This window comes from Macaca fascicularis, chromosome 10 (genome assembly GCF_037993035.2).
Source record: "Macaca fascicularis isolate 582-1 chromosome 10, T2T-MFA8v1.1".
Taxonomy (NCBI): Eukaryota; Metazoa; Chordata; class Mammalia; order Primates; family Cercopithecidae; genus Macaca; species Macaca fascicularis.
In genome coordinates this window covers 1469074-1495741 of record NC_088384.1, presented here as the reverse complement: position 1 = coordinate 1495741, position 26668 = coordinate 1469074, and the positions used below count along the sequence as shown (strand labels likewise).

The 26668-nt window shown below is 56.3% G+C and overlaps 1 protein-coding gene across 6 annotated transcripts; it reads right to left on the bottom strand.

Annotated features, from left to right (window-relative positions):
- Nucleotides 1–421: 421 nt before the first annotated feature.
- Nucleotides 422–26668, bottom strand: MLC1 (modulator of VRAC current 1). 6 transcript variants are annotated; one of them, XM_074003480.1, is made up of 13 exons: nucleotides 26414–26668; nucleotides 26003–26238; nucleotides 24600–24697; nucleotides 24360–24449; nucleotides 21717–21770; nucleotides 21307–21408; nucleotides 18810–18911; nucleotides 18213–18284; nucleotides 14809–14925; nucleotides 11162–11218; nucleotides 9084–9206; nucleotides 6163–6327; nucleotides 422–2586 (listed from the first exon to the last, which is right to left on the bottom strand). In XM_074003480.1, exons 3-13 carry the CDS (start codon nucleotides 24687–24689, stop codon nucleotides 2512–2514), a joined length of 1047 nt encoding a protein of 348 aa, XP_073859581.1. In that variant the 5' UTR covers nucleotides 24690–24697; nucleotides 26003–26238; nucleotides 26414–26668; the 3' UTR covers nucleotides 422–2511. The 6 variants fall into 6 exon arrangements, with proteins under 6 accessions (XP_073859581.1, XP_073859582.1, XP_005567013.2 ...); XM_074003481.1 differs by having other exon boundaries at nucleotides 26633–26668; XM_005566956.5 differs by lacking the exon at nucleotides 24600–24697.

The following is a 26668-nucleotide window of genomic DNA, read 5'->3' as shown; positions in this document are numbered from 1 at the left end:
CTCATCCGGCACCTCGGGGTGGGGGTAGGAAAGACACACCCGCCCCACCAGGACCCTCACTCGTGGCAACTTTCCAAAGCCTAGATGTCTTTGGTTTTAAATCAACTTTATTTTGCATTTAACTTCCCAAGATACCCCAAAAGGGAGTTTCTGCCCCGACTCTGAAGGGACTGGTGGGGGACTTGAGGGGCAGGGAGTAGTTGCGTCCACTGGCCGGGGTGGTTCCTTCCCAGCTCCCTCCCTCTTCCCCCAGGAATGCCCCTGGGCTCTCACCAGCCTCCTGTACTGGCCTCTAGGGGTTACACAAATCAGTGAGTGAAAAGCTGGCCCTCCCTTCACCCTCCTCCCTGTGTCCCGAGGTTTCCAGTAGTGACAGAGCCGACCCCGCTGAGACCCAACATTAAACAGCCACAGCCACGTCTACAAGGCAGCGTTTATTGCTCAAGCATATTAAACCAAAACGTAGATTGAAAGAGACAGTTCTTTTAAACCCCATTTGTCCGGATTTTTTAAGCGCTCTAAAATAAGAAAGTGAAAGCCAGTAAAAACGCTCCAAGTGCCTAATTCTGGCTCTGAAACTTGAGCTCTCTGGTCTACCCCCAAGAAGACATCAGTGCTGTCCCTGTGGCTCCCACCCCATTCCCAGGAGCAGACCCCACCGGCCTCCAAGCTGCAGGGAGGTGGGAGTGTCCTGCAGACGGGGTGGGGTCTGCATCCAGTGCCAGGAAGGGTGGCCTCTCCTCTCCCACAGTGGCGCTTGTTTGGGACCGTGGCCAAAGCATTTGCCCGGCCCCTGTCTCTGTCGTTCTGGAGCTGCTGAGGGCTGCAGAGGGGGACTGGCTTGTCCCCTCTCGGAGCATCTGGGGGGACGTCTTGCCTGCATTCCCCTTGAACGGTGGAAAATAATGATCCCACTTGTTGTGAACACCATGACGGTATCTTGGCAGCCAGAGTTACTCCTGCTCAGCAGTGGGAAACCTGGGAGGGTCCTCAAAGCCCCTAGCAGGCAGCCCCATCCAACTGCATCTCCCAGGCCTCCTGGTTCTTTGATCCTGATGGCCCCAGGCCACAGAATGAATCTCTGGGCCTTTCCAGCAGCCCATGGGGGACCAGTCAATACACCCGAAGGCAGTAAAGGGAAAATGTTCATGTGTTCTCAGACCAGAAGGAAAGAAACAAAACCACTGTGAAGAAAAACACCTGCTGGAAAGTAATGACCAAAATAACAAGATTCCTAGTTTTACAGTCACCCCAACTCACTGCAGATTTACTGGGAGGATCCAGGCGCCCTTGGGGAAGAGGAGATGCAGGGAACCCACTCCTGGCCATGGCACTGCCCAAAGCCAGTGTTATTCTCACACCCAACTGTCCCTGCAGTCTGGCAGGTGGGCAGTGACTGCCTGGGCTGTACCCTAAGACCCCAAAACAGCAGAGATGGAGAAGACCACTGGCCCTGGGGTCTTCTCAGTGAGGATCAAGACAAAGTACTTGCTAGGAGGTAGAGGGGGCTGGGTGAACCTGTGAGGATTCCTGGGCTCTGACCTGATCTGTCCTACATTTTGAGTAATGGGAGCAAACATAGAAGGGAGCGGCTCAGCTTCCCCCGGTCACTGGGGCCAGGGAGTCACTGGGGCCAGGGAGACGTGGTCGAGCCCGTTTACAAAGCCTTAGATGCAGTCCCACCCCCAAGAACACTGCCTATCACAGTAGCGGCCACGTGGCACTCCAAGCTGGGCATGACAGTGCCCAGGATGTGGGCAGTGCCTGGGACGTGGGCCAGCCACTGTGGCGGCGGATTCCTCTAGAATGACTGGGTCTATGTAGGAAGACAAGGCAGGCGACCCGGTGTGGACCGGTGTGGATTTCACCTGGGAGAGCAGTGGCAGCCCGTGTCACTTGCACCTGGGCTCTGGAGGAGGGGCCCCCACGGCTCCCGGGCCAGGACAGAGGTGCCCAGCCTTGTTCTCACTGTCCGGGAAGAGCCGCTGGGCAGGCTGAGCCTGGGGCAGGTACACCTTGCAGGGAAGTAGGTAAGATCCCACTGGGCTGACTGAGCACCCAGGATAGACCCGAAGAGTGGAGGGAAGAAGCCGGGTCAGAGGGGGCAGGAGACGCAGGGACCCACAGTCTGACCCCGGTCAGGTCCAGAGAGCCCACTCCAGCCCAGGCCATGAGAGAGGCAGGACGCGGAGCTGGGGCCTGCTCAGCGGTGGGGCTCTCAGAGGCAGAACCAGGGGGCCCTTCCTCGGCCTGGGAAGCTGCGGCCATGCTCCTGCTGTTAGGACACGGGAGCCCTTGGCACTGACTGATCTGACTGAAACACAGACTAGCCAACATTGGCCTATTTTAAAATTAAACTACCCTAGGAAGTGAAAACCCCACTACAGCCTGGTCTGCCCTCACACAGGGGAAAAGAGGTGTTAGAAGCAGTAGCTCGGGGTGATTAGGGGTTGTGCGTTTCCGTGCTTGGGGCCAGGCTGGGCACTGCCACCCAGTTTCTGCGTCCAGGGGTCACTGGGCCATCTGCACCACGACGGCTCTCCAGGCTTTCTCCTTGTCAAACTCCTTCAGGGGGCTCCTGGCCACCTGCGACCGAGACAGGAAAGGTGTTACTTCACCAGGACCACCTGTGCGGCGGGAAGCTGGACACGCCACTCGGCCACAGGCAGCAAGCAGCCAGCATTCTTTTAACTTCAGAAATTTTCTTTGAATGTGAAGGAAGTGGGGGAACTAACCCCTGGGCCTCTATGGAAAGAGACAAAGGCCTTTACTCCCTCACTGTCCCAGCAACGCCCGCGTTCCCACACATGCGGTGTCTATGGAGCCTGGGATGGAGCAGCCCTTCACTCAGTCCCTTGCCCTGGCTCCGGGGCGGGGGGCGGGAGAAGCCTCCCAAGGGTGGACATGTGCCTGACGGCCGAGGAAGAAAACACTTAAGGCAGAGGTGACTAGATGCCTCCAGGCACAAGGGAGGACAGCGCCAGCCCCAGCTGACTACCTGAGCCCCAGCCGTTCATCCTGAGCCCCAGCCGCCCACCCTGCGCCCCAGCCGCCCACCCTGCGCCCTGGCCGTCCACCCTGGGTCCCGGCCGCCCACCCTGAGCCCCGGGATGAGCAGTTCTGGGATCTGGGGAGAGCACCTCATGCATCCAACTCTGGGCCTTGCTAGTCATGACAGAAACCCAGGTGGGTCTCATTTCAGGCCCAGGGACTGCCGTCCTAGCAGGAAGATTGACCACAGCCAGGCAAAACAGCAGCAAAGCAGCTGAGGAGGCAGGTGAAGGGAATGTCAGTGGGGAGGGGGGGAGGGTGGGGGCGACTGGGTCAGCTGAGAAACGAGCCAAGGGCAAGAGGGCGTCTTCCAGGACTTAGCGGGCACTGGAGGCTCTGCACCAAGACTCTGAGGCCGGTGGTGTGCCGAACACAGGAGAGCAGGGTATGCAGGGCAAGAGCAGCGGCCAGTCCGCCCAGGGTGGCCTAGAGGTGGAGCAGGACTCAGAGCCCTGCTGAGAGGGTGGCCTGGAGGTGGGGCAGGACTCAGAGCCGCGCTGAGAGGGTGGCCTGGAGGTGGGGCAGGACTCAGAGCCCCGCTGAGAGGGTGGCCTGGAGGTGGGGCAGGACTCAGAGCCCCGCTGAGAGGGTGGCCTGGAGGTGGGGCAGGACTCAGAGCCTCGCTGAGAGGGTGGCCTGGAGGTGGGGCAGGACTCAGAGCCCCCCTGAGAGGGTGGCCTGGAGGTGGGGCAGGACTCAGAGCCGCGCTGAGAGGGTGGCCTGGAGGTGGGGCAGGACTCAGAGCCCCCCTGAGAGGGTGGCCTGGAGGTGGGGCAGGACTCAGAGCCGCGCTGAGAGGGTGGCCTGGAGGTGGGGCAGGACTCAGAGCCCCCCTGAGAGGGTGGCCTGGAGGTGGGGCAGGACTCAGAGCCCCGCTGAGAGGCTGGCCTGGAGGTGGGGCAGGACTCAGAGCCCCCCTGAGAGGGTGGCCTGGAGGTGGGGCAGGACTCAGAGCCCCGCTGAGAGGGTGGCCTGGAGGTGGGCAGGACTCAGAGCCGCGCTGAGAGGGTGGCCTGGAGGTGGGCAGGACTCAGAGCCCTGCTGAGAGGGTGGCCTGGAGGTGGGGCAGGACTCAGAGCCGCGCTGAGAGGGTGGCCTGGAGGTGGGGCAGGACTCAGAGCCCCGCTGAGAGGGTGGCCTGGAGGTGGGGCAGGACTCACAGCCCCCCTGAGAGGGTGGCCTGGAGGTGGGGCAGGACTCAGAGCCCCGCTGAGAGGGTGGCCTGGAGGTGGGGCAGGACTCAGAGCCCCCCTGAGAGGGTGGCCTGGAGGTGGGGCAGGACTCAGAGCCGCGCTGAGAGGGTGGCCTGGAGGTGGGGCAGGACTCAGAGCCGCGCTGAGAGGGTGGCCTGGAGGTGGGGCAGGACTCAGAGCCCCCCTGAGAGGGTGGCCTGGAGGTGGGGCAGGACTCAGAGCCCCCCTGAGAGGGTGGCCTGGAGGTGGGGCAGGACTCAGAGCCCCGCTGAGAGGCTGGCCTGGAGGTGGGGCAGGACTCAGAGCCCCCCTGAGAGGGTGGCCTGGAGGTGGGGCAGGACTCAGAGCCCCGCTGAGAGGGTGGCCTGGAGGTGGGCAGGACTCAGAGCCGCGCTGAGAGGGTGGCCTGGAGGTGGGCAGGACTCAGAGCCCTGCTGAGAGGGTGGCCTGGAGGTGGGGCAGGACTCAGAGCCGCGCTGAGAGGGTGGCCTGGAGGTGGGGCAGGACTCAGAGCCCTGCTGAGAGGGTGGCCTGGAGGTGGGGCAGGACTCACAGCCCCCCTGAGAGGGTGGCCTGGAGGTGGGGCAGGACTCAGAGCCCCCCTGAGAGGGTGGCCTGGAGGTGGGGCAGGACTCAGAGCCCCGCTGAGAGGGTGGCCTGGAGGTGGGGCAGGACTCAGAGCCTCGCTGAGAGGGTGGCCTGGAGGTGGGGCAGGATTCAGAGCCCCCCTGAGAGGGTGGCCTGGAGGTGGGGCAGGACTCAGAGCCGCGCTGAGAGGGTGGCCTGGAGGTGGGGCAGGACTCAGAGCCCCCCTGAAAGGGTGGCCTGGAGGTGGGGCAGGACTCAGAGCCGTGCTGAGAGGGTGGCCTGGAGGTGGGCAGGACTCAGAGCCGTGCTGAGTGGCCACCCGGGTGTTTGGGCATCAAGCTGACCATCCTCGTGGTCACTACACCTGACGGTCAGCGGGCAGGTTTGCCCAGGGGAGCACCGCCAGGACCTGTAGCTCAGTGTGGGGAAGACGCTGAGCCTCCGCCTTTCAGTTGAGGGGGCAGCGAGACAGTAGGCAGGGCCCAGGGGAACATTGTTCAGGCCGTGACAGCCAGAAGTTGTTGACACCCCAGCTCCACGGAGCCCCACGTGCCAGGCTGGGTGGGCAGTGCCTTCTCTGCAGAACTGTGTCCCCACCAGAGGCCAGGGGAGGAAACCATGACCTGCCGGAGCCCCCACAAAGCCCTCTTCTGTGTCTCTGAGAGCAAATCTGAAAGCATTAAGTCCAGAATATTTCCCAGGGGTGGGTCTGGGCTTACCTAGGCTTTGTGTTTGTATTTTTAAAAGACATTTTACGGCAGGGCGCGGTGACTCACGCCTGTAATTCCAGCACTTTAGGAGGCCGAGGCGGGTGGATCACGAGGTCAGGAGTTCGAGATCAGTCTAACCAACATAGTGAAACCCCGTCTCTCTAAAAATAGGAAAATTAGCTGGACGTGGTGGCACATGCCTGTAGTCCCAGCTACTTGGGAGGCTGAGGCAGGAGAATCGCTTGAACCCGGGAGGCGGAGGTTGCGGTGAGCCGAGATCGTGCCACTGCACTCTAGCCTGGGTGACAGAGCGAGACGCCTTCTCAAAAAAGGAAAAAAGAAAAAGAAAAAGACATTTTATTTCTTCGGGGTTTTTCTGGGGCGTTTTTAAAAATACAAAGTGGCACAAGGAGCCTTCGAGGGTCGTGGTGTGTGGCCCTTGGAGGCCCTCACCAGGACAGGTGCCCCCACCGCAGGCCTCTCACCTCCCCAGCAGGCGCTCCTGTGGGCCACTCACCTCCCCAGCGCCCGCACACCCCACAGGCCTCTCACCTCCCCAGCTGGGCACCCCTGTGGGCCACTCACCTCCCCAGTGCCCCCTCCCCCTGCAGGCCACTCACCTCCCCAGCCAGGCGCTCTTGCGGGCCGCTCTGGGTGTCCCAGGACGTGCCCTGCAGCCTTGCGCTGACCTTGAAGCGCACACACTGGATGGCGGTGCCCGTGTTGAGGCCGGCCTGCAGCAGGAGCACCAGCAGCAGCAGCAGCAGAAGCACGTCGTAGGATGGCTGCAGGTAGAAGGAGGAGTGAGCAGGGTGGCCCAGCCGCCCTCCAGCCCAGGAGACCAAAGCTCCCTCGTGCCCGCAGCCTTCGCAAAGAGCAGGTGCCAGGCTCGAGTTGGAGCCGCAGTAACCCAAACGCACTGTTATTTCAACAACCTGATGATAATCATTCTAGCTCAATTAATGAGGTCAATTCTGCCTTAAATTCCATCAGCTTGTGTTCAACAGACAGGAATCAAAGTGACCGAACCACTGCCAGGCCCTGTGGACAGTGCTGGCTGCTAATGGTCAAGTCGCTCCACCCCTCCTGCCCCAACACCCACAAGGCTCAGTCCTGGAGCCAGCAAGACCGTCTGCAGGAGGCAGAAGCGCTGACCATTCCGTGTCAGCAGGATTCTGAGCAGAGGAGAGAGGGGGCAGCCATCCTGGGGGGTGGGGGCACAGGCCCCCAACAGCTTCACCCCTGAGCCCCCGCTGCTGGGAAGGAAGAGGCAGGAGGCAGCGCGGTGAGCTTGGCAGGGAAGAGGATGGAGGGAGCGACCAAGGATGCAGGGAGCCAGAGAGTGACCACAGAGCACCCAAACCCTCTGTGCCCGTGGATAGCTTTCCAGTGTCGGCCCAGGAAAAACAAAGCAGCTACATGCCGGAGTGATGAAGGAATTCAGAAGAGCTCTGATCCCCTCGGGTATCAAGGAAACACCAGGATAAATTATTAAGTTTAAAAAAACAAGCAAGGGGCCGGGCACAGTGGCAGGAGCCTCTCATCCCAGCACTTTGGGAGGCCAAGGTGGGCGGATTGCTTGAGCCCAGGAGTTCAAGACCAGCCCTGGCAACAGAGTGAGACCCAGTCTCTGAAAAATAAAATAAATAAATACATAATTAAAAAGTGAGGTACATGGCTGAGCACGGTGGCTCACGCCTGTAATCCCAGCACTTTGGGAAAGTGAGGCAAGCGTATCACTTAAGGTCAGGAGTTCGAGACCAGTCTGGCCAACATGCTGAAACCCTATCTCTGCTAAAAATACAAAAATTAGCCGGGCATGGTGGCACATGCCTGTAATCCCAGATGCTCCAGAGGCTGAGGCAGGAGAATCACTTGAACCCGGGAGGCAGAAGTTGCAGTGAGCCAAGACTGTGCCACTGCACTCCAGCCTGGGCGACAGCGTGAGACTCTGCTTAAAAAAAAAAAAAAAAAAAAAAAGCAGCGAGGTACAGAATAGTAATTGTGATTCTAGTGTACACGCTATTTTGTAAGAAAGGAAAGAAAATTATCATCTGGTTGCCCATAAGAGGAGCAGGTCAGTCGGGCATGAGACCATAGCTTCTCTGAGCTCATCTGTTAGAGTTTGGCTTTTGAACCACATAAATATTTTATATATTCAAAAAATGTCATTTTGAAAAAAGCACCAAGCCCTAAAATGGAATACAACCAGAGGCCATTAAACTTAATGGGGCATCAAACCCAAAAGATAACCCCACACAGAAAGGGGCCGACTTCGCTGGCGTGTGGCTGTCCCCTCCTAGCAGAATGCAAAATGGAAGCCTCAGGCTCACTCAGGAGATGGCCCCGGGTGGTAATATCCTCTCTCGTAATTGTGAACAATTATATGCATATTGTAAGACAACGTGAAGTAGCAGATATATTAAATGTCACAGGAAACAAAATATTTGGAGTAGGAGTGGGGGAAGCAAACATAAGAGAAGTCAAGAAAAAACCCCAGGCCAGGCCGTTGTAGCTCACATCTGTAATCCCAGCACCTGTGGGAGGCTGAGGACACTATCCCCCATCAGACAGTCAGACGGTGACTCCATCCCCCATCAGACAGTCAGACGGTGACTCCATCCCCCATCAGACAGTCAGACGGTGACTCCATCTTCCATCAGACGGTGACTCCATCCCCCCATCGGATGGTGACTCCATCTCCCATCAGACGATGACTCCATACCCCATCGGTCGGTGACTCCATCCCCCCAGTGATTCCATCCTGCATCAGGCAGTGACTCCATCCATCAGTGACTCCATCTCCCATCAGACGGTGACTCCATCCATCAGTGACTCCATCTCCCATCAGACAGTGACTCCATCCATCAGTGACTCCATCTCCCATCAGACAGTGACTCCATCCCCCATTAGATAGTGACTCCATCCCCCATCAGATGGTGACTCCATTCCCCCATCCATTAGTGACTCCATCCCCCATCGGCACAATCATGTTGACCTGGAGCAAACAGCTTGAATACAGGTCTTCTAATGATTTGGGTGGCAAAACCACTTATATTGGAAACAAGAACAAACAAACAAAGAAACACACCAGGTATCCAAGAAATATATGTAGCTACACGTGCCTAAGCCTTGAAAGTCGTGTTGGAGATAAGCTCCTACTGGGCCAGCTCAAAGTCATGAGACTTTGAATTCTCCTTAAATTCACCCATTAAACTCAATGCAGTTCTGGTGCAAATCCAAAAAACGTGTCCAACAAACTCAGGACAGATTCTAAAACGGGCTCAGGGACAGAGGGGTCCCAGGTCCCTGTGAAGCAGGTGGTGGCCCCAGATCCAGGGCGGAATTGAGGCCCCGAGGCCCTGGGGCCAGGCTGGCGGTGGGCAGCGCAATCACCGCTGCCCAGGAACAGTGGAGGAGGCTCCACCTGGAGCTGCCCCTGAAGCCGGGGCCCACAGAGTCCTAGGCAAAGCCAGCAAGGGCCAGGCCAACACGCAGAGCATTGCATGTCTGGAGTGCCCCGAAATAAAACACAACTCACTTTTATGGCTGGCGGGTAATCTTTAAACATCTCCACGATTCTCATGACGCTGAATGACAGATATCCAGAGGCTGTGAACAGCAGCGGAGACGTGAGGCTGCTTATGGCTATCAGCACCTCCACCTGGAAAAAAGCGCGGGTTGCAGGGCCAGGGCTGGAGCCCGGGAGCCCAGGACAGGGGGCGTGGCCAGGGCACAGGGGGGCGTGGCCGGGTGCTCAGGGGCCTAGTCCCAAGCTGGTTCCCAGCATGGCTCCTGCTGAAACCTCTGCCTTTTCTTTTTTCTTTTTCTTTTTCTTTTCCTTTTTTTTTTGAGACGGAGTCTCACTCTGTCACCCAGGCTGGAGTGCAGTGGCGTGATCTCGGCTCACCGCAACCTCTGCCTCCGAGGTTCAAGCAATTCTCCTGCCTCAGCCTCCCAAGTAGCTGGGATTACAGGCGCCCGCCACCACGCCCCTCTAATTTTTGTATTTTTAGTAGAGACGGGGTTTTGTCATGTTGGTCAGGCTGGTTTCGAACTCCTGACCTCAGGTGATCCGCCCACCTCAGCCTCCCAAAGTGCTGTGATCACAGGCGTGAGTCACCACGCCCAGCCTGCCTTTCTTTCTTTTCTGAGATGCAGTCTCGCTCTGTAGCCCAGGCAGGAGTGCAGTGGCACAATCTCTGCTCACTGCAACCTCTGCCTCCTGGGTTCAAACAATTCTCCTGCCTCGGCCTCCCAAGTAGCTGGGATTACAGGCATGCGCCACCACACCCGGCTAATTGTTTTGTATTTTTAGTAGAGACAGGGTTTCACCATATTGTCAGGCTGGTCTCGAACTCCTGACCTTGTGATCCACCCACCTTGGCCTCCCAAAGTTCTGGGATTACAGGCATGACCAGCCTGCCTTTTCATTCAAAGCGCAGTGCCACGAGTTTTTAAATATTTACTACCTAGGCATGGTGGCTCACGTCTGTAATCCCAGCACTTTGGGAGGCCAAGGAGGGCAGATCACTTGAGGTCACTAGTTCGAGATCAGCCTGGCCAACATGGCAAAAGCCCCATCTCTACCAAAAATACAAAAACTAACCGGGCATGGTGGCACATGCCTGTAGTCCCAGCTACTTGGGAGGCTGAGGCAGGAGAAAACTTGAACCCAGGAGACAGAGGTTACAATGAGCTGAGATGACACCACTGCACTCCAGCCTAGGTGACAGAGCAAGACTGTCTCAAACAAACAAAACCAAGAAACAAAAAACATTTACCTGCAATTCTCCATGCTTGAAAAAATAACCCTTCGGCATGGGTCACCTCCTTCACTGTTCTGAAGTCTGTCCTGCCCTTTTAACCCAGCCCAAATTCCCGTTTGACCCGTCAAGTCTCAGAGACAGCCTTCACTCATGCCAAGCACGGGCAGTCACCTTGCAAAGCACTCAGGGTCCACGTTTTGGCAGCAGTCATTAATAATCGGCCAGTCCGTATCCCACCGCTGCCAGTTTGTGGCAGTTTTGGCCGGGCGCGGTGGCTCACGCCTGTAATCCCAGCACTTTGGGAGGTCGAGGCAGGTGGATCATCTGAGGTCAGGAGTTCGAGACCAGCCTGGCCAACATGGTGAAAACCCGTCCCTACTAAAAATACAAAAATTAGCCGGGCGAGGTGGCAGGCACCTATAATCCCAGCTACTCAAGAGGCTGAGGCAAGAGAATCGCTTGAACCCAGGAGGCGGAGGTTGCAGTGGGCCAAGATTGTGCCATTGCACTCTAGCCTAGGGACAAGAGCAAGACTGTGTCTCAAAAAAAAAATAATAATAATAATGAAATCGACCAGCCTTAGGAGGTGCAGATGATGCTCAGGCACTGGTCTCCTTCTGTGGTTAGGCATGGAGAGCGCTTCCAGAGTCTACACCGCCTTGCTCAGGTCTGCCTGTCCCTGGGAACAGTCCCTGCTGGGCGGGCCAGCCTCCACCTCCCACAACCTCCACCTTCCTCAGCCCACAGGCCCTGCAGCTGGGTCCCTACAGTCTGGGGCTGGAGCCTGGTCACATGGCACCAAGGGAGGGCGGGGCCGGGCCCTGGCACCTGGGGTGAGGGGTTCACCTACCAGACACTTGCTGGGACACTCTGCTGTCACGTGACTGGCAATGGCACTTGGAAAGCACTAGGAGAAAGGAAAAGGGAAAGATTTTAGGGGAAATAGTCCAAGAAGTCAAATTCCAAACGTGCTCTCCCACCAGTGACCCCTCCATCCAGGCTGCCTGGCTGGTGCAGGGTTTGAGCTGGGGGGGTGTGGCGGTGCCCAAGGGTGCAGCTGGGGCAGGGACGGGTCCGCAGGGAAGCAGGGGTAGCCTCTCAGAGGTTTTGTGTGCTCTCTGTTCCTCAACCATTGGTTTAAAATTGTAAGCCTGTAGAAGAGCTGCCAGAGCAGTGCAGTGGTCATCTGAGGCATCTGAGGCCCCAAAATCACCAGTCCTTGACAGTCACATCTGCGCTCTCTCCAGCTGTCCCAGACAGCCTGACGCCTGAACACCCGAGTGTGCTGGCTGAGCCCAGGGCACTCGTGCACACACCCAAAGCAGCACCACGCCCGAGAGACTGCACGTGGGGCCGATGTGGTCCATGCCCAGATTCTTCCACTTGTCCTCAGCATGTTCTTTTTTTAAATTTTTAAATTTTTCTTTCTTCTTTTTCTTTCTTTCTTTCTTTCTTTTTTTTTTTTTTAAAGACAGAGTCTTGCTCTGTCACCCAGGCTGGAGTGTAGTGGCGCGATCTCAATTCCCTTCAACCTCCGCCTCCCAGGTTCAACCCTCCCGAGTAGCTGGGATATAGGCACCTGCCACCACGCCCGGCTAATTTTTGTATTTTTAGTAGAGACAGGGTTTCGCCTTGTTGGCCAGGCTGGTCTCGAACTCCCGACCTTGTGATCCACCCGCCTTGGCCTCCCAAAGTGCTGGGATTACAGGTGTGAGCCACCGCACCCGGCCCTGATCATGTTCTTTCTAGAACTGTTTGTTTGTTTCTTCCTGATCCAGATTCAGTCGCCATTGTGCTCATAGTCTCCTTGTGGGTCTCTGTTAATCGGGGAGTCCCTCAGCCTCTGTCACCTCTATTACCCGGACGCTTCTGGGGACCGCAGCCCGTCAGCTGCGGTCGGGCCTCCGTGTGGGACAGGATTTCTTCACGATGAGCCTTGGAGAGCCTCGGAGGAGCCTCTGCAGTGCCCCAGGGTGTGGACTGCCCCTTCCTGATGATGCTGACTTGACTCACTGGGTTAGGGGGATCTGCGGGTTCCTCTGTTGGATGGATGCCTCTTCCTTTTTATAACCAAGAAATGCCCTTTTCTCACTTATTGTGAGGAGCCTGCCTTAGTTCCACATAATGTGGGCAGAGGGAGGACACATGATCTTCGTCCTCTTCATCCCCCCGAAGGCGTCCAGGTGCCAGCACCCCAGCCCGGCCTGCTGGGGAGAGGGCTGCCTCAGCCAGGTGAGAGGGTGGGCAGGACAGAGACAGGCTCCGAGCAGGGGAGCCTGGGCAGCGAGGGGAAGACTGGGGAGCTGAGGGGCTGCTGGTGCAAAGGCCTCAAGCCGTCTGCAGAGGGGGGTGTGGCCCTGGCCAGGGAGGCTGAGGTGTCAGTACAGGGGTGTCTCCTGGGCTTGGTGCTTCTGAAAGGGCCTTCTACCTGTAAGTAGCAGTGAGGGCACAGGAAGGGATGGTGGCTTCAGGGCGGCCTATTCAAGGCCCCAATGAGCCACAGGAGGGCGGGAGTTTCCCTGTTTACCCAGCACGGTCACTCCGACCCCTGCCCTAGAGGGCCAGGAGCTCAGCCATAAGGGCTGGAGCAGTTCAGTCAAGGGCCCTGCCCTGGAACGGTCTGGACCTGCAGCCCAGCCCCCAACTCCAGCCCCGGGCACCTGGTGCAGGCCCTGGGCCCCTCTGCCACACCCAGGGCAGACTCAGGCAGGCGGAGCTGGTTCCCCCATCACGTGCACCTCAGTGCCCTCCCCTCCTCCTGGGGTCTCCTGGGCTGCTCCTGCCCTGAAAAGAGGATTGGGAGTGTGGGTGGATTTAGGGATACCCAGGAGGCAGCACCTGATGGGTGTGGGGTGCTCTGGGGAGAGCAGAGCAGCCCCCGGGGCAGGAGGGGTCTGCGGGGCGGGAGGGGCCCTGTGATGAGGGCTGACTGCAGGGGCAGGGAAGGGGGTGCCGTGAGTGCCTTTCATTCTCAACTTTTTGCAGGTACATGGTCTCCATCCTCCCTTAGCTTCCGGATGTAATCCCTGCATGTCAGACCCCAGGGTCAGATGTGCACACCTGCAGGCGTCATTCTCTCTGTACAGACCCGCTTGGGTGGGCACCCACGTGAGTTCTGTGTCTCGGCAGCCGGCCCTGGTCCTGCCCCTTCCAGGGCTGTGGCTCCATCCCAGCTCGGCCCTGCCTGGGTCTCTTTCCGGCTCTGAGCGCCTCAGCAGCCCACTAGGTCGGGCACTGGTGCCCTGGGGGCATTGCTCTGAGCCTACTGACCCCCACAGGGAGCTGAGCCACAGCTGCCACCAATGGGATGTGTACACCCGGCACGTACGGGCCTTCTCGGCAGTCCACCCGGCCGTACCGCTCCCGGGCAGGCGTGGGCCCCTTCTCGGCAGTCCGCCCGGCCGTACAGCTCCCGGGCAGGCGTGGGCCCCTTCTCGGCAGCTTCAGGAAGAGCCCCCCTGCTGCCCAGGAGGAGCCCGTAGCTGATGCTGGGTGCTCACCATTCCTGCTCATGTACATAAGAGAACAGGGGCAAAATCTAGAAATCCACACAGCATGAGACAAACCAGGGGCTGGCCGTCAACACCGGTGTGCAGGCCACTACATGGCAAGGTGCCGAGGACCGCTCGGGGTTTCGCCCGGAGGCAGGTGGGCGGTGGCTCTGGGTGGGCCACAGGCCCTGAAGGGATCTGGCGTGTGGAGGGGTTGCTCTAGACTCAGTGTTCTGAGGGAACACACCTGTGATCCCGGCACTTTGGGAGGTCGAGGCAGGCAGATCACTTGAGGTCAGGAGTTCAAGACCAGCCTGGCCAACATGGCAAAACCCCATCTCTACCAAAAATACAAAAAAATTAGCTGGGCATGGTGGTCCACACCTGTAATCCCAGCTACTCAGGAGGCTGAGGTGGGCAAACTGCTTGAACCTGGGGCGGGGCCGAGGTTGTAGTGAGGTGAGATCGCGCCACTGCACTCCAGCCTGGGCGGCAGAGTGAGACTCCATCTCAAAAAAAATAAATAAATAAACAAAATAAATTAAAATAAATAAAACGCTGCCCATGTATTGAGCATGTGGCATGTGCTAGGTGCTGTGTGACACATCTGCTATGGTAACATTTAATATAAAGTAATAACAGAAATACGCTGCATTGTATAAAAGACATGTTGTAATATAAATGCATTATATATTAGAAAATTATATAGAATAATGCATATCTATGGCCTGACATTCATATGTTTAAAAAATTAGAATAATAAAAATAATTGGTATTTTTTTCAGGAAAAATAATATAAAATAATCATACAAACTAATATAAAAGCAGTTAATTCTTTGACTCATTTAATCCTTAACTCCCCAGTTCTTCTGAACTGGGGTCTGGCAAGGACCTTCTGTGGTGCCTCCCTGTCTGAGTGCACCAAGACTGACCTCGGGGCCCAGCCACGCAGGATCTGAGCGGCGTGGCCCACAGCGGTGGCGGGCGGGCCAGAGGGGGTACTCACGGCCACTAGGATCCAAAAGAACGTCACTGAGAGGTGTGGGCCTGAGACTGAGTCATCCACGTTCAGGGCAATGATCCCCCCGAGGACGGCAGAGATGCCTGCGATTACCTCGACGACCTGGAGGGGACGGGACAACACCGGCTCATGGGGGCCGCCCCAAGGAAGTGGAGACACCCCCAGATTCCCAGAATGCACTGTGCAGACACGGACCCCCAGGAGCAGGGTGCGGTGGGCTGGCCCCGCACTAACCGTGGAGGAGCCCATTTGGACAGACCCCCAGCCTCACCTGGCCCAGCCCCCTCTGCCCTCAGCTGCAGCTTTTCACGTCCCTCCTGGAGTAAAATAGCTGAAGGGGTGTCTCCCCCACTGCTGCTTTTGTCTATGGAGACTGAGGATATTGACCTGACAGTGGTGAGGGCAGAAAATCAAGACCCTCAGACCCCCTTCCCTGTCCTCACAGTGTGGCAGGCGGTGGTGCCCAGACCCTGGACCCCACTGAGGGGACTCGGGAAAACAGGCCTGTGGCAGAAGCAGCTTCCCATAGGACACGCCCACCCACCCGTGCCATGTGGGTTTGCCATCGCCACGGCAACACTGGACGCCACCACCCCTTTCTGTGCCAATGATCCAACCACCTGGACGCTACCACCCCTTTTCTAGAAATTTCTGCATAATCTGTCCCTTAATTAGCATATACTTACAAGAGGGTATAAATAAGAGGCAGAGCTGTGTCTGAGCTGCTGCTCGAGGCGCCCTGTCGGCTGGGGAGCCCTGCTCAACTGCCACTGCAATCAAAGCTGCTGTCTGCCACCAGCAGCTCGCCCTTGAATTCTTTCCTGGACAAAGCCAAGAACCCTCGTGGCCTAAGCCCTGGCTGTGGGCTCATCTGCCCTGCACCATCAGGGCTACAAAGAGCACCGACAGACCCAGGGAGGGCTGGGGAAGAAACCAACGCCCGAACGCCTGCTCGCACGAAGGATCTCTGTGAGGTGCACGTGCAGAGCTGTGGCCGGCAGGAAAGCCAGGCGTGAGGAGCCGGCCAGCAGGGGCCTGGGGGCCAGACAGGACCTGGGCAGCCAGGCCTCGCATCCAGAAGGCACAAAACTCCAGATGCACAAAGAAAGCTGAATTCCCAGCCAGGCACGGCGGCTCACGCTTATAATCCCAGCACTCTGGGAGGCCGAGGCAGACAGATCACGAGGTCAGGAGTTTGAGGCCAGCCTGGCCAACATGGTAAACCCTGTCTCTACTAAAAACACAACACTTAGCCCAGCGTGTTGGCGCATGCCTGTAATCCCAGCTACTTGGGAGGCTGAGGTAGGACAATCGCTTAAACCCAGGAGGCAGAGGTTGCACTGAGCCCAGATCATGCCACTGCACTCCAGCCTGGGCGACAGAGTGAGACTCCACCTTAAAAAAATAAAATAAAATAAAAAATGAAGCTGAATTCCCACCTGACAGAGACCATGACCACCATGCAGAAAACTCCGGAAACAGAGAGACCGCCCACAACGGACAGCACCTGGGCCTCCGCAGACGCAGACGGTGGAATAAACACGTCCTCGGGGAAACTGTCAACCTGGACCTCTCTGCAGGCGAATTGTCACTTAGGAATGCGGAGAACCAGCCCAAACTGGAGAAGCCTCTCGAAAACCGACTTCTAAAGAATGAAGCAGAGTGGGCCGGGCACAATGGCTCACGCCTGTAATTCCAGCACTGTGGGAGGCCGAGGCCGGCAGATCACCTGAGGTCAGGAGATGGAGACCAGCCTGGCCAGCATGGTGAAACCCTGTCTCTATTAAAAATACAAAAATTAGCTGGGTGCGGTGGCAGGCGCTTGTAGTCCCAGCTACTCGGGAGGCTGAGGCGGGGGAATCGCTTGAACCCGGGAGGCAGAGGTTGCAGTGAGCTGAGATTGCACCACTGCACTCCAGCCTGGGCAACAGAGCAGGACTCCGTCTCAAAATAAAAGAAAAAAAAAGAAGCAGAACAGAAATGGAACCTAAAAGAGAACAGAAATGCTAAATAAAGGGAAGCAAAGGCCCTGGGAAATGCACAGGGACCAAGTCAAGCACACAGGAGGCTGTCCCATTGTTAGAGTCAAAAGGCAAAATGTCACTAAACATCACACGCTAGACAACAAGGCCAAGGCAGAGGCAAGCGGGACAGACGTCGCATGATCCGTTTATCAAGGAGCGCGTTCGAATATGAAGGGCAACTGCCAAAAGGATACTGAAAGCTCTCCCATCCAAAATTAGAGGGAAAAGGAAGGATGGAGCCTCTGCCAATTCAAAAGAAGGCAGGGAAGGAGGGAAAAAGGCAAAATCGGGGAAAATGGAAAACTCAAAAGATGGTGAAAATAAGTAGAAATTTATCAGTAATAACTCTCAAAGGAAATGGGCTACATTCAAAAGGCTAGGGAGAGAGAATGACGTAAGATAAAGAACAAAATGCAGTTACGTGCTGCTTGTAACAACTATACCAAGGTATAAGGCAAGAAAAGTTGAAAGTAAGAAGAAGAGAGGCCGGGTGCGGTGGCTCACGCCTGTAATCCCAGCACTTTGGAAGTGGATCACTTGAGGTCAGGAGTTCAAGACCAGCCTGGCCAAAACGTCGAAACCCCACATCTACTAAAATTAGAATAATTAACCGGGTGTGGTGGCGGGCGCCTGTAGTCCCAGCTCCTCAGGAGGCTGAGGCAGGAGAATCACTTGAACCCGGGAGGCAGAGGTGGCAGTGAGCTGAGATCATGCCACTGCATCCCAGCCTGGCTGACGGAGTGAGACTCCGTCTCAAAAAATAAGAATAATGATTCCTGGCCAGGCGCGGTGGCTCAAGCCTGTAATCCCAGCACTTTGGGAGGCCGAGACGGGCGGATCACGAGGTCAGGAGATCGAGACCATCCTGGCTAACACGGTGAAACCCCGTCTCTACTAAGAAATACAAAAAATAGCCGGGCGAGGTGGCAGCGCCTGTAGTCCCAGCTACTCGGGAGGCTGAGGCCGGAGAATGGCGTGAACCCGGGAGGCGGAGCTTGCAGTGAGCTGAGATCCGGCCACTGCACTCCAGCCTGGGCGACAGAGCGAGACTCCGTCTCAAAAAAAAAAAAAAAAAAAAAAAAAAAAAAAAGATTCCTCAGGGACAGCAGTGTCGACACACCTACAGCGATAACCAACTCCCCCCTAAAACTTAGGGAACACCAGCAGCACCTTTCACGATAAAGTACATTGTTACCAACGACACTAGTAACAGACTAGAGTCTCCACACATGAGGCGCACGCTGCCCTGCAGTCTAGACAGCCAACTCTTAGCCAACTCGGAATAGAAACGTGACATTTAATCCAGCCTCAGTCACCCCCGACAGAGTACGAGAGAAAAGAGAAAGAAAAGGGAAGTTTTCTTACTGAATAAGATTTCAGGACCCGAGCAGGAAATGGTACTTCGCCCAGAATGTTGGTGCCGTCAGACATGGAGCCCTACAAAGAAACAGCTGTCACCCCGGGCGCACGGGCACAGGGACTTGGCACTGCTGCTGGATCCGGCCGCCGTGAGCAGTGGGCCAGGTCAGCCTGCGGTGTAGACGCGAGAGGACCTTGGAGTCGCCCATGGATCTCTGGGCTTGAGGAAACATTCGCACACACGGTCCTTGCACACGAAACCACGTTTACAGGTATTTTAGCAGATGTGGTGTCTCCTGGTCATCCCCTCGGGACGAGCACCGAGCGCCGGACTGAGTCAGGCTTAGTGGGAGGGGAAGGGTACAGCATCTGTCCTCACCTCCCTGTAGCCAGTGGCCACCAACCCCTCACCCAGCTCCCGACCTGCTTCTGGCCGGGGTTTCTAAGACCCAGGAGAGTGGGGTCTCGTGGGAACGCCCTGGAGCAGCCCAGATCGGTCCAAAGGTGACGCTGAAACCCACTCTGCAGATGGGGGTGCGACTCGCTCACCCTGGGGCAACGCCTCTGCACCCCCTGCCCTGTGGGGCCAGAAGCTGCACCCACCTTCTTTTTCTTGCAGTACTCCTCGCTGGACCGTGCAGACATGATCACCGTGGCTGCCATGAGCAGCTCCAGCAGGAGCAGCAGGATAAGGTTGAAGTTGATCTGCCAAAGGGCACACACGCTTCAGCACCGGGCCCGCCTTTCTCACGCCACTGTGCTTCAGCGTCCACGGGGCCACCTCCTGGGCAGGCTGCGCAGGACTCTGGGCCACGGTCCCCACTTTTGCGGTCCAGGGCCGGCTGTGAGGCACTGTGAGCCACACAGTCTCTCTGTCTCACATGGGTCTTTGGGGTCTTTCAGTTTTTAAAACCACGCTTAGTTCAAAGGCTGTACAAACGCAGGCCAGGGCTGGATTTGGCCTTGGGCTCTGGTCTACCGACCCCAATCTGAACGTTCCTTGTTCCCACGAAAGCCTGCACTGGAATGTTTAGAGCAGCTTCATGTATGATTGTTAAACTCTGAGAACATAAGGTTTTTTGGAGGGTAATGAAACTACTGTGGGCCCTGACCATATTGGCAGTCACATGAATTTATACGTGTGTTAATATTCATAGACGCATACATTTTAAAAAGTCAGTGTAGCTGTCTGACAATCTGACAATTTTTTATTTTTATTTTTATTTTTATTTTTTTTTTGAGACGGGAGTTTTGCTTTTGTTGCCCAGGCTGGAGTGCAAATGGCGCGATCTTGGCTCACCGCAACCTCTGCCTCCCAGGTTCAAATGATTCTCCTGCCTCAGCCTCCCGAGTAGCTGGGATTACAGGTGCCCACCAGCACACCCGGCTAATGTTGTATTTTTAGTAGAGACGGGGTTTCTCCATGATGGTCAGGCTGGTCTCGAACTCCTGACCTCAGGTAATCCACCCACCTCAGCCTCCCAAAGTGCTGGGATTACAGGTGTGAGCCACCACACCCGGCCTGACAATTTTTGAAATACATTTTAAAAAGAAAGAATGCAGAACCATATTCAACTAAAAACAGAGCCTCGAAATATATGAAGTCATAACTAACAGAGCCACAGGAAGATGGAAATGCACCAGCAGTGGTGGGGAAGGACTTGAAACACTTTTCGTAGAAACTGACACATCAGGTGGAGGGCAGTGGCTTCTCTTACTAAAAATACAAAAATTAGCCAGGCGCGGAGGCTCACGCTTGTGATCCCAGCACTTTGGGAGACCAAGGCGGGTGGATCGCCTGAGGTCAGGAGTTCTAAACCAGCCTGATCAACATGGTGAAACCCCTTCTCTACTAAAAATACAAAAATTAGCTAGGCACGGTGGCGCACGCCTGTGATCCCAGCACTTTGGGAGGCCGAGGTGGGCGAATCACCTGAGGTTGGGAATTCGAGACCAGCCTGACCAACATGGAGAAACCCTGTCTCTACTAAAAATACAAAAATTAGCCGGGCATGGTGGCACATGCCTGTAATCCCAGCTACTTGGGAGGCTGAGACAGGAGAACTGCTTGACCCCGAGAGGCAGAGGTCACAGTGAGCCGAGATGGCACCACTGCACTCCAGCCTGGGCAAGAGAGCGAGACTCCTTCTCAAAAAAAGAGACAAAAACAAAAAGGCAGTGTAGGTGTTCCCACTGGGTTCTCCTGTGTCTGCTCTTTTTTCCTGCCCAATGAGAGTGTCCAGGACATACTCAAGGCTCCTCCAGCTTTCCCCAATCATAAAGTGCATTCCACATGTCACACAAAGCAGGAGGCCCTCCTTGCAGTATCTCAGATGAGGTCCTGGTTTCCTTTGAGATTTTTTTCTTTTTTTTTTGTTTGTTTTTTGAGACAGTGTCTCGCTCTGTCTGCCAGGCTGGAGTGCAGTGGCACCATTTCGGCTCCCACAACCTCTGCCACCCACAATTTCCCATTTTTGTTTAGAGGTGCATAGAACAATTGTCTTACACAGATTGGATGAAACATGGTATTATGTTACTGTTAATTTTTTTTTTTTTTTTTTTTTTGAGACGGAGTCTCGCTCTATCGCCCAGGCTGGAGTTCAGTGGCCGGATCTCAGCTCACTGCAAGCTCCGCCTCCCGGGTTTACGCCATTCTCCTGCCTCAGCCTCCCGAGTAGCTGGGACTACAGGGGCCCGCCAACATACCCGACTAGTTTTTTTGTATTTTTTAGTAGAGACGGGGTTTCACCGTGTTAGCCAGGATGGTCTCGATCTCCTGACCTCGTGATCCGCCCGTCTCAGCCTCCCAAAGTGCTGGGATTACAGGCTTGAGCCACCGCGCCTGGCCGTTACTGTTAATTTTTAAGGATCGTTGCAAAAGACATTGTTTACCAATAAATCTGTCCAGCAGAATCACAAGACTTCAATAAAGACAATTATTTTCTTTAGACGCGTAAATAAAACTCTCAACGTTTGTCAAATTCAAGAGCTATGAATAACATTTACCACCTATTTCCAGCTCGACAAACATTTGCTGACACCATTCGTGGGGGTGGGGCTGTGGGTGTCAGGCCTCAGCGCGAAGCTCGCGTGAACTTACATTTATTGCTGATGGGTTCAGGATTAGTTTGCATCCAAACCAAATTAAACACGTAGTGGTCACAGCAAATGTGGAAACGAACAATATCTGAAAGTTGGGAATCTGAAAAACAAGGCAGGAGGGGTTTTCCTTCTCTGAATAACGAAAGAAAAAAGGTAACAGATAAACCACACTTGAGGCCATTAACTAAAAATTATCCTGATTAGGACACAATGGTGGGGAGTCCTGCGTGCTCAGCCTGCTCTCCCCTCCGTGCAGCAAAGGCTGGGCTGGGCAGGAGCTTCACTGTCTGGGGGGCAACCTCAGGGGCCCCTCTCGGTGCCACAACGTCCGTGTGTGGGCACACACGGGCACACTGTCGGCCCCTCTGGCTTTCTCCCTGGCAGAGGCTGGGTGCAAGCTGGACTCACCACATTGGCATTCCTCCTGGAGACAGTGAAGCTCACAATTGCCGAGGGGATGCACTGGAATGAAACCAGAATCCCATGAGTCCGCCGCTCACCCAAGCAACTGAGACCCTGAAATACTCTAACATTTGCGCTTCCGGAAGGATCCGAATCATATTCGCAAAACAGTGTTGCCAGCCCACGTGACGCAGCGGGTTGGCTTGACTAGAAGGCCCCCAGGTACTTCTCAGTTTTAATTTTTTGTTGAGATGGGGTCTCACTGTTGCCCAAGCTGATCTTAACTTTGGGCTCAAGTGATCTGTTCACCTTGGCTTCCCAAAGCACTGCAGTTACAGGCGTGAGCCACTGCACCCAACCCCCAGGTACTTCAAAATAATTTATTCTGAAAAAAGTTTTTATTTTTCTGATGTGCTAAAAAGATATTTGTGAATGAAGGCTCTTCCAGCTGGATAAGCTTTGAAGTCTAGAATGTAACTCATGCAGGCACAAGACCTGGTCTTTGCTGAAAATCACCCAAAAAGGAAAATGTATCAGCCAGGTGCAGTGGCTCACACCTCTAATCCCAACTACTCGGGAGGCTGAGCTGGGAGGATCTCCTGAGCCCAGGAAGTCGAGGTTGCAGTGAGCTGTGATTACACCCTGCACTCCAGCCTCGGTGACAGAGCGAGACCTTGTCTCGAAAAAAAAAAAAGAAAAGAAAAGAAAAAGAAAGAGGAGGCCGGGCGTGGTGGCTCACACCTGCAATCCCAGCACTTTGGGAAGCGGAGGCAGGTGGATCATGAGGTCAGGAGTTTGAGACCAGCCTGGCCAACATAGTGAAACCCCTTCTCTACTAAAAATACAAAAAAATTATCCTGGCTTGGTGGCGGGCGCCTGTAGTCCCAGCTACTCAGGAGGCCGAGGCAGGAGAATTGCTTGAACCCAGGAGGCGGAGATCGCAGTAAGCTGAGATCGCCCCACTGCACTCCAACCTGGGCGACAGAGCGAGACTCCATCCAAAAAAAAAAAAAAGGAATCAAGGAAGGAAGGAAGGAAGGAAGAAAAAGAGGAAGGAAGGAGCGAAGGAAGGAGCAAGACTCTGCATGTGAGGGAGGCCGAAAGGAGTCCCAGAGCCCCTCGGCCTTCTTGTCTCCAAAGGGCCACACCAAGGCTAGGAGTACAGGGCCAGGGATGGAGGTTGGGACGTCAGGGGCAGGGAGGTGAGCGGAGTCGGGCCAGCCCAGGCCTGTGGCCCTTGCTTCCGCAGCCATGGGACCCCGGGCTCTGAGGCGGGGGTGCGGGCAGGGGCATCTGAGGGGCTGAGCACAGCAGTGCTGGGTGAGGAGTCAGGAGAAGCCCCGTTGGGGCCTGAGTGAGGGGCAGAGCTGGGGCCAGGACAGTCAGGCTCAGTTCAGCACCCACTCAGGTGCCACGAGGGCCCAGGGTAGAGAAGAAAGGCCAGGGCAGGGCCAAGTGGGGCCAAGGCTGGGCACGGGTGGGCACTTGCCCATATCTGGCAGCCGCTGAAGCTGAAGGGGCACAGCCCACAGCTCCACTGGGACAAGGGCGGCTCCCATGGTGAGGACAAAGGCCACGGAGAAGCTTCCAGAGAGGGCAGCAGAGTGGGACGAGTCACCTGCCCCAAAGAGCTTTGTTCTAAGGGAGCAGAGACCCAGGACAGCACAGGACGGGGCGTCCACTTTGTTTTTAAGACTTTGGAGGGCGCTGCTGGGGACAGTCACCAACAGTGTCCCTAGAGAAAGGGCAGGGGCCAGAGACCCAGCAGGCGTGGGGAAGCGAGAGGAGGGGAAGCGAGAGGAGGGGAGTGCTCGGAACTGGCTGAAGCAGGAGGGGCATGGGGTCAGCGGGTTGTGGGCCAGAGCCCAGGGGTCGGCCAGCACTGTGCTCTAGCTGCAGGCACGCTGGAGAGGCAGTGGCCGGGGCTCTCAGAGGACCAGGGGTCAGCGGTCGTCTGTCCTCCTTTGCTCTGAGGATCAGTGGGTGCCCCCACCAGCCTTGGCACTGTGTAAGATTCTAGAAAAACAGCATGAAGCTTTGGGAGGGTGTGGGGCGCAGGTCTCAGTCCCAGTCCCCTTGAGGGCAGATGCTGCCAGTTTTGGCAAGATGCAGCCGCAGGATCAGAATCAACATGCAATTCCCTGCACAGGCATCTGCAGAGCAAGGTTCAGACCTGCTTCATCGGATTCTCAAAGGTGATGAATCCTATGTGAAACTAAAGTCATATGAAGAGATTTTTTTTTTTTTGAGTTGAAGTTTCACTTTTGTCGCCAGGCTGGAGTTCAGTGGCCCGATCTCGGCTCACCGCAACCTCTGCCTCCTGGGTTCAAGTGATTCTCCTGCCTCAGCCTCCCGAGTAGCTGGGACGACAGGCACATGCCACCACCACGCCCGGCTAATTTTTTTATTTTTATAGAGATGGGGTTTCTCCATGTTTGTCAGGCTGGTCTCAAACTCCTGACCTCAGGTGATCCGCCTGCCTGCGCCCCCAAGGTGCTGGGATGACAGGCGTGAGCCACCGTGCCCGGCCCATATGAGGAGATTTGACTGAGGTACAGGTGACAGAAACCTGCACGTCTCAGAGCAAAGAAACCGGAGCACGTGCCGGCGAGCTCGGGCACCAGAAGAGACCTGGAGGAAGCTGCTTACAGAGCCTGCAGCACAGCGCAAGTAATCCATCTCGGCAGGGAACACGTTCCCCAGGTACAACGAAAACCCTGAGGTCACCAGGAGGCAGCTCTGCAAGACAGCGACAGAAGCCCAGGTTACAACGCACCCCGTCCCCGGCTGGACACCGACCTTTCAGCTTCCACTTCACTGTCTCTGCGTGTTGGTGACTCACCCACGGCCCCCAGCATCAGCCGCACCCGCACCCGGGGCCCGCCCAACCTGGACTCCTCCTGTAGGACAGACGCAGCCCCGCTGCAGCCCAGGACATGGACCAGCCTCCCCCAGCCACGTCCGAGCATGGACCCCCATGCTGTTACCTGGAGGAGAGAAGGAAGGGGATCTGCCAATATTTAGAGCAAGGAATGGCACCTCTCCCCACAAAATACCCCTGTCCCAAAATGTTGTGTGTACAGAGTCTTCCGGATCCCATACTCAGGTCCAGATGCGAGACTGGAAAGCAACTGCCCATCCCCCTCCATCTGCAGAACCTAATTTCCAGATCTGGAAGAAGATCCCTCCAGGCACGGGCTCCAGGCCCAGGGGCTCCCGAGCAGGGAAGACCCTAGCAGGAGGTGGAGGGGGGCTCTCTCTCTCACGCACAGCACCGCAGGGGTGAGGCAGGGAGGGTGCTCTCTCTCACGCACAGCACCCCAGGGGTGAGACAGAAGGGAGTCAGTGTCAAAGGTCACTGGGACCCAGGGTCCTGGCAGAGGAAGTGAGGTCTGGGACAGAGGGGACCTGGCCTGGGCAGGGGAGGGGCTGCAACCAAGTCCAGGGCACCGGGCGGAGGAGGGCAGAGCCCGGAGATGGCCGCCACCACCCGGGAGCCGCCTGTCCCCAGCTCCGAGGCGGATGCCTGTCTTGGTGAGGCATGCTCAGGCCATGGGAGGTGGACAGGACCACTGTGGGTGCTGCAGGGGCTGCCGGCGGAGGCGAGGGCACAGGGAGGGGAGAGATTGCGGCCTGGATCTCATTCTCAGCCCAAGCTGCACGGAACCTGGAGTGCCTGCAGAGAGGCCTGTCCTGCAGCCTGGCTCTGAGCAGCTGCACACACTCAGGCCCAAGTGGCTCCGCCAATCATCTCTGTGCCCACGACGGTGCCGGGAATGGCCAGGACCCCAGGGAAGTCCCTCGGACATCTGGCGCTGCCCGTCCGCCCTAGGCCAGTTCCTTTACACACCAGCTCCCTCCCAGCCGACCCCTGCGGCTCTCCCTAGGAGGAGGAGGTCCCTGAGGTTCTCTCACTGAGGCCTGACCTGAGGGCCTGAGACACCTTCTCCCACCTTTGCAGGTGACCCCTCGGAGGACTCTGGACCCCCAAAGCCGAGGGTCATGGAGGCTCTCGGGGCCCATGGGTAGTCCCGGGACTGTCCCTGCCCTGGTGGGACTCAACCACAGCCTGGAGCAGCTCGAGGCTGGCACAACAGACACCCATAAATTAATAAAAATAACTGTGAAAACACAAGCAAAACAAGCTCGTCAGCACCCAAGAGTTCTGCAGCATCAGGGTTAGTCTGAGAGTTGCTCTTTCTGTCCCACCCGGGGCTCCAGGGTGCCGCGGTCCATCACCAGAGGGACCAGGTGCTCGTGGCCCTCCAAGGTGTTGGTGTATAGCTACTCACCCCCATCAGCACGGAGAAGACCCACGTCTTGGGGCTGAAGCAGGGGGGCAGTCTCTTCGACAGCTGCAGGTCGCTCGGCTTCGTGTCTGGTGCGTAGCTGGCGGGGTCTTGCCGGCCCCGCTCCAGTGTGGGCATCCGGTCATAGGCCAGCTCCTCTCTGAATGGCTCCTGGGTCATGGCACTTGGGGACACCACAGCTGTGCTGAATGTACAGCCACGTGTCACCAGTTCTTTATCTGGAATAAAATTATCATTGGTTTTGGCCGCTCTGAAGAAACTTCAGTAAGTTGTTTCCAAGAAATATTTTTTAACAGAAGAAATATTGTTCACACTGAAGTGCTCTAAATTTGAAGAAGAAAATGAGCACTTGAATCTAAAAGTGAAAAAAATAACTTTCCTGGAAAAACAGACCTGAATAGTCTGGGTTCAGGGTGAGATTCTATGCTTTAAATGCCTCATTGATCCATGTGGGCCCTCCAGGTGCAACAACACCTGACAACTTCCATCGGCAACTTCGTCCATGAACCCATCACGCCGGGAACTCAAGCACATTAAACTGCTCCAATTGGTAGCTAAACAAGAGATTGTAAAATACGCCTCTACTTAACAGCTTAATGTCTGAGCACTTACCTCCCCGCCGCTCGGCAGTTGGGAGCGCTGGTCTCT

What these genes read in the sequence shown, in the direction of transcription:
- MLC1 (XM_005566956.5), bottom strand. Translation starts at nt 26,179, where the DNA reads ATGACCCAGGAGCCATTCAGAGAGGAGCTGGCCTATGACCGGATGCCC. An exon ending in TGAACCCATCAGCAATAAAT is followed by an intron (nt 18,912 to 21,306) that starts GTAAGTTCACGC and finishes GCCCTTTGGCAG; the next exon opens with ATCAACTTCAACCTTATCCT. An exon ending in AAGAGCGCCTGGCTGGGGAG is followed by an intron (nt 2,587 to 6,162) that starts GTGAGTGGCCTG and finishes TCTCGGTCGCAG; the next exon opens with GTGGCCAGGAGCCCCCTGAA.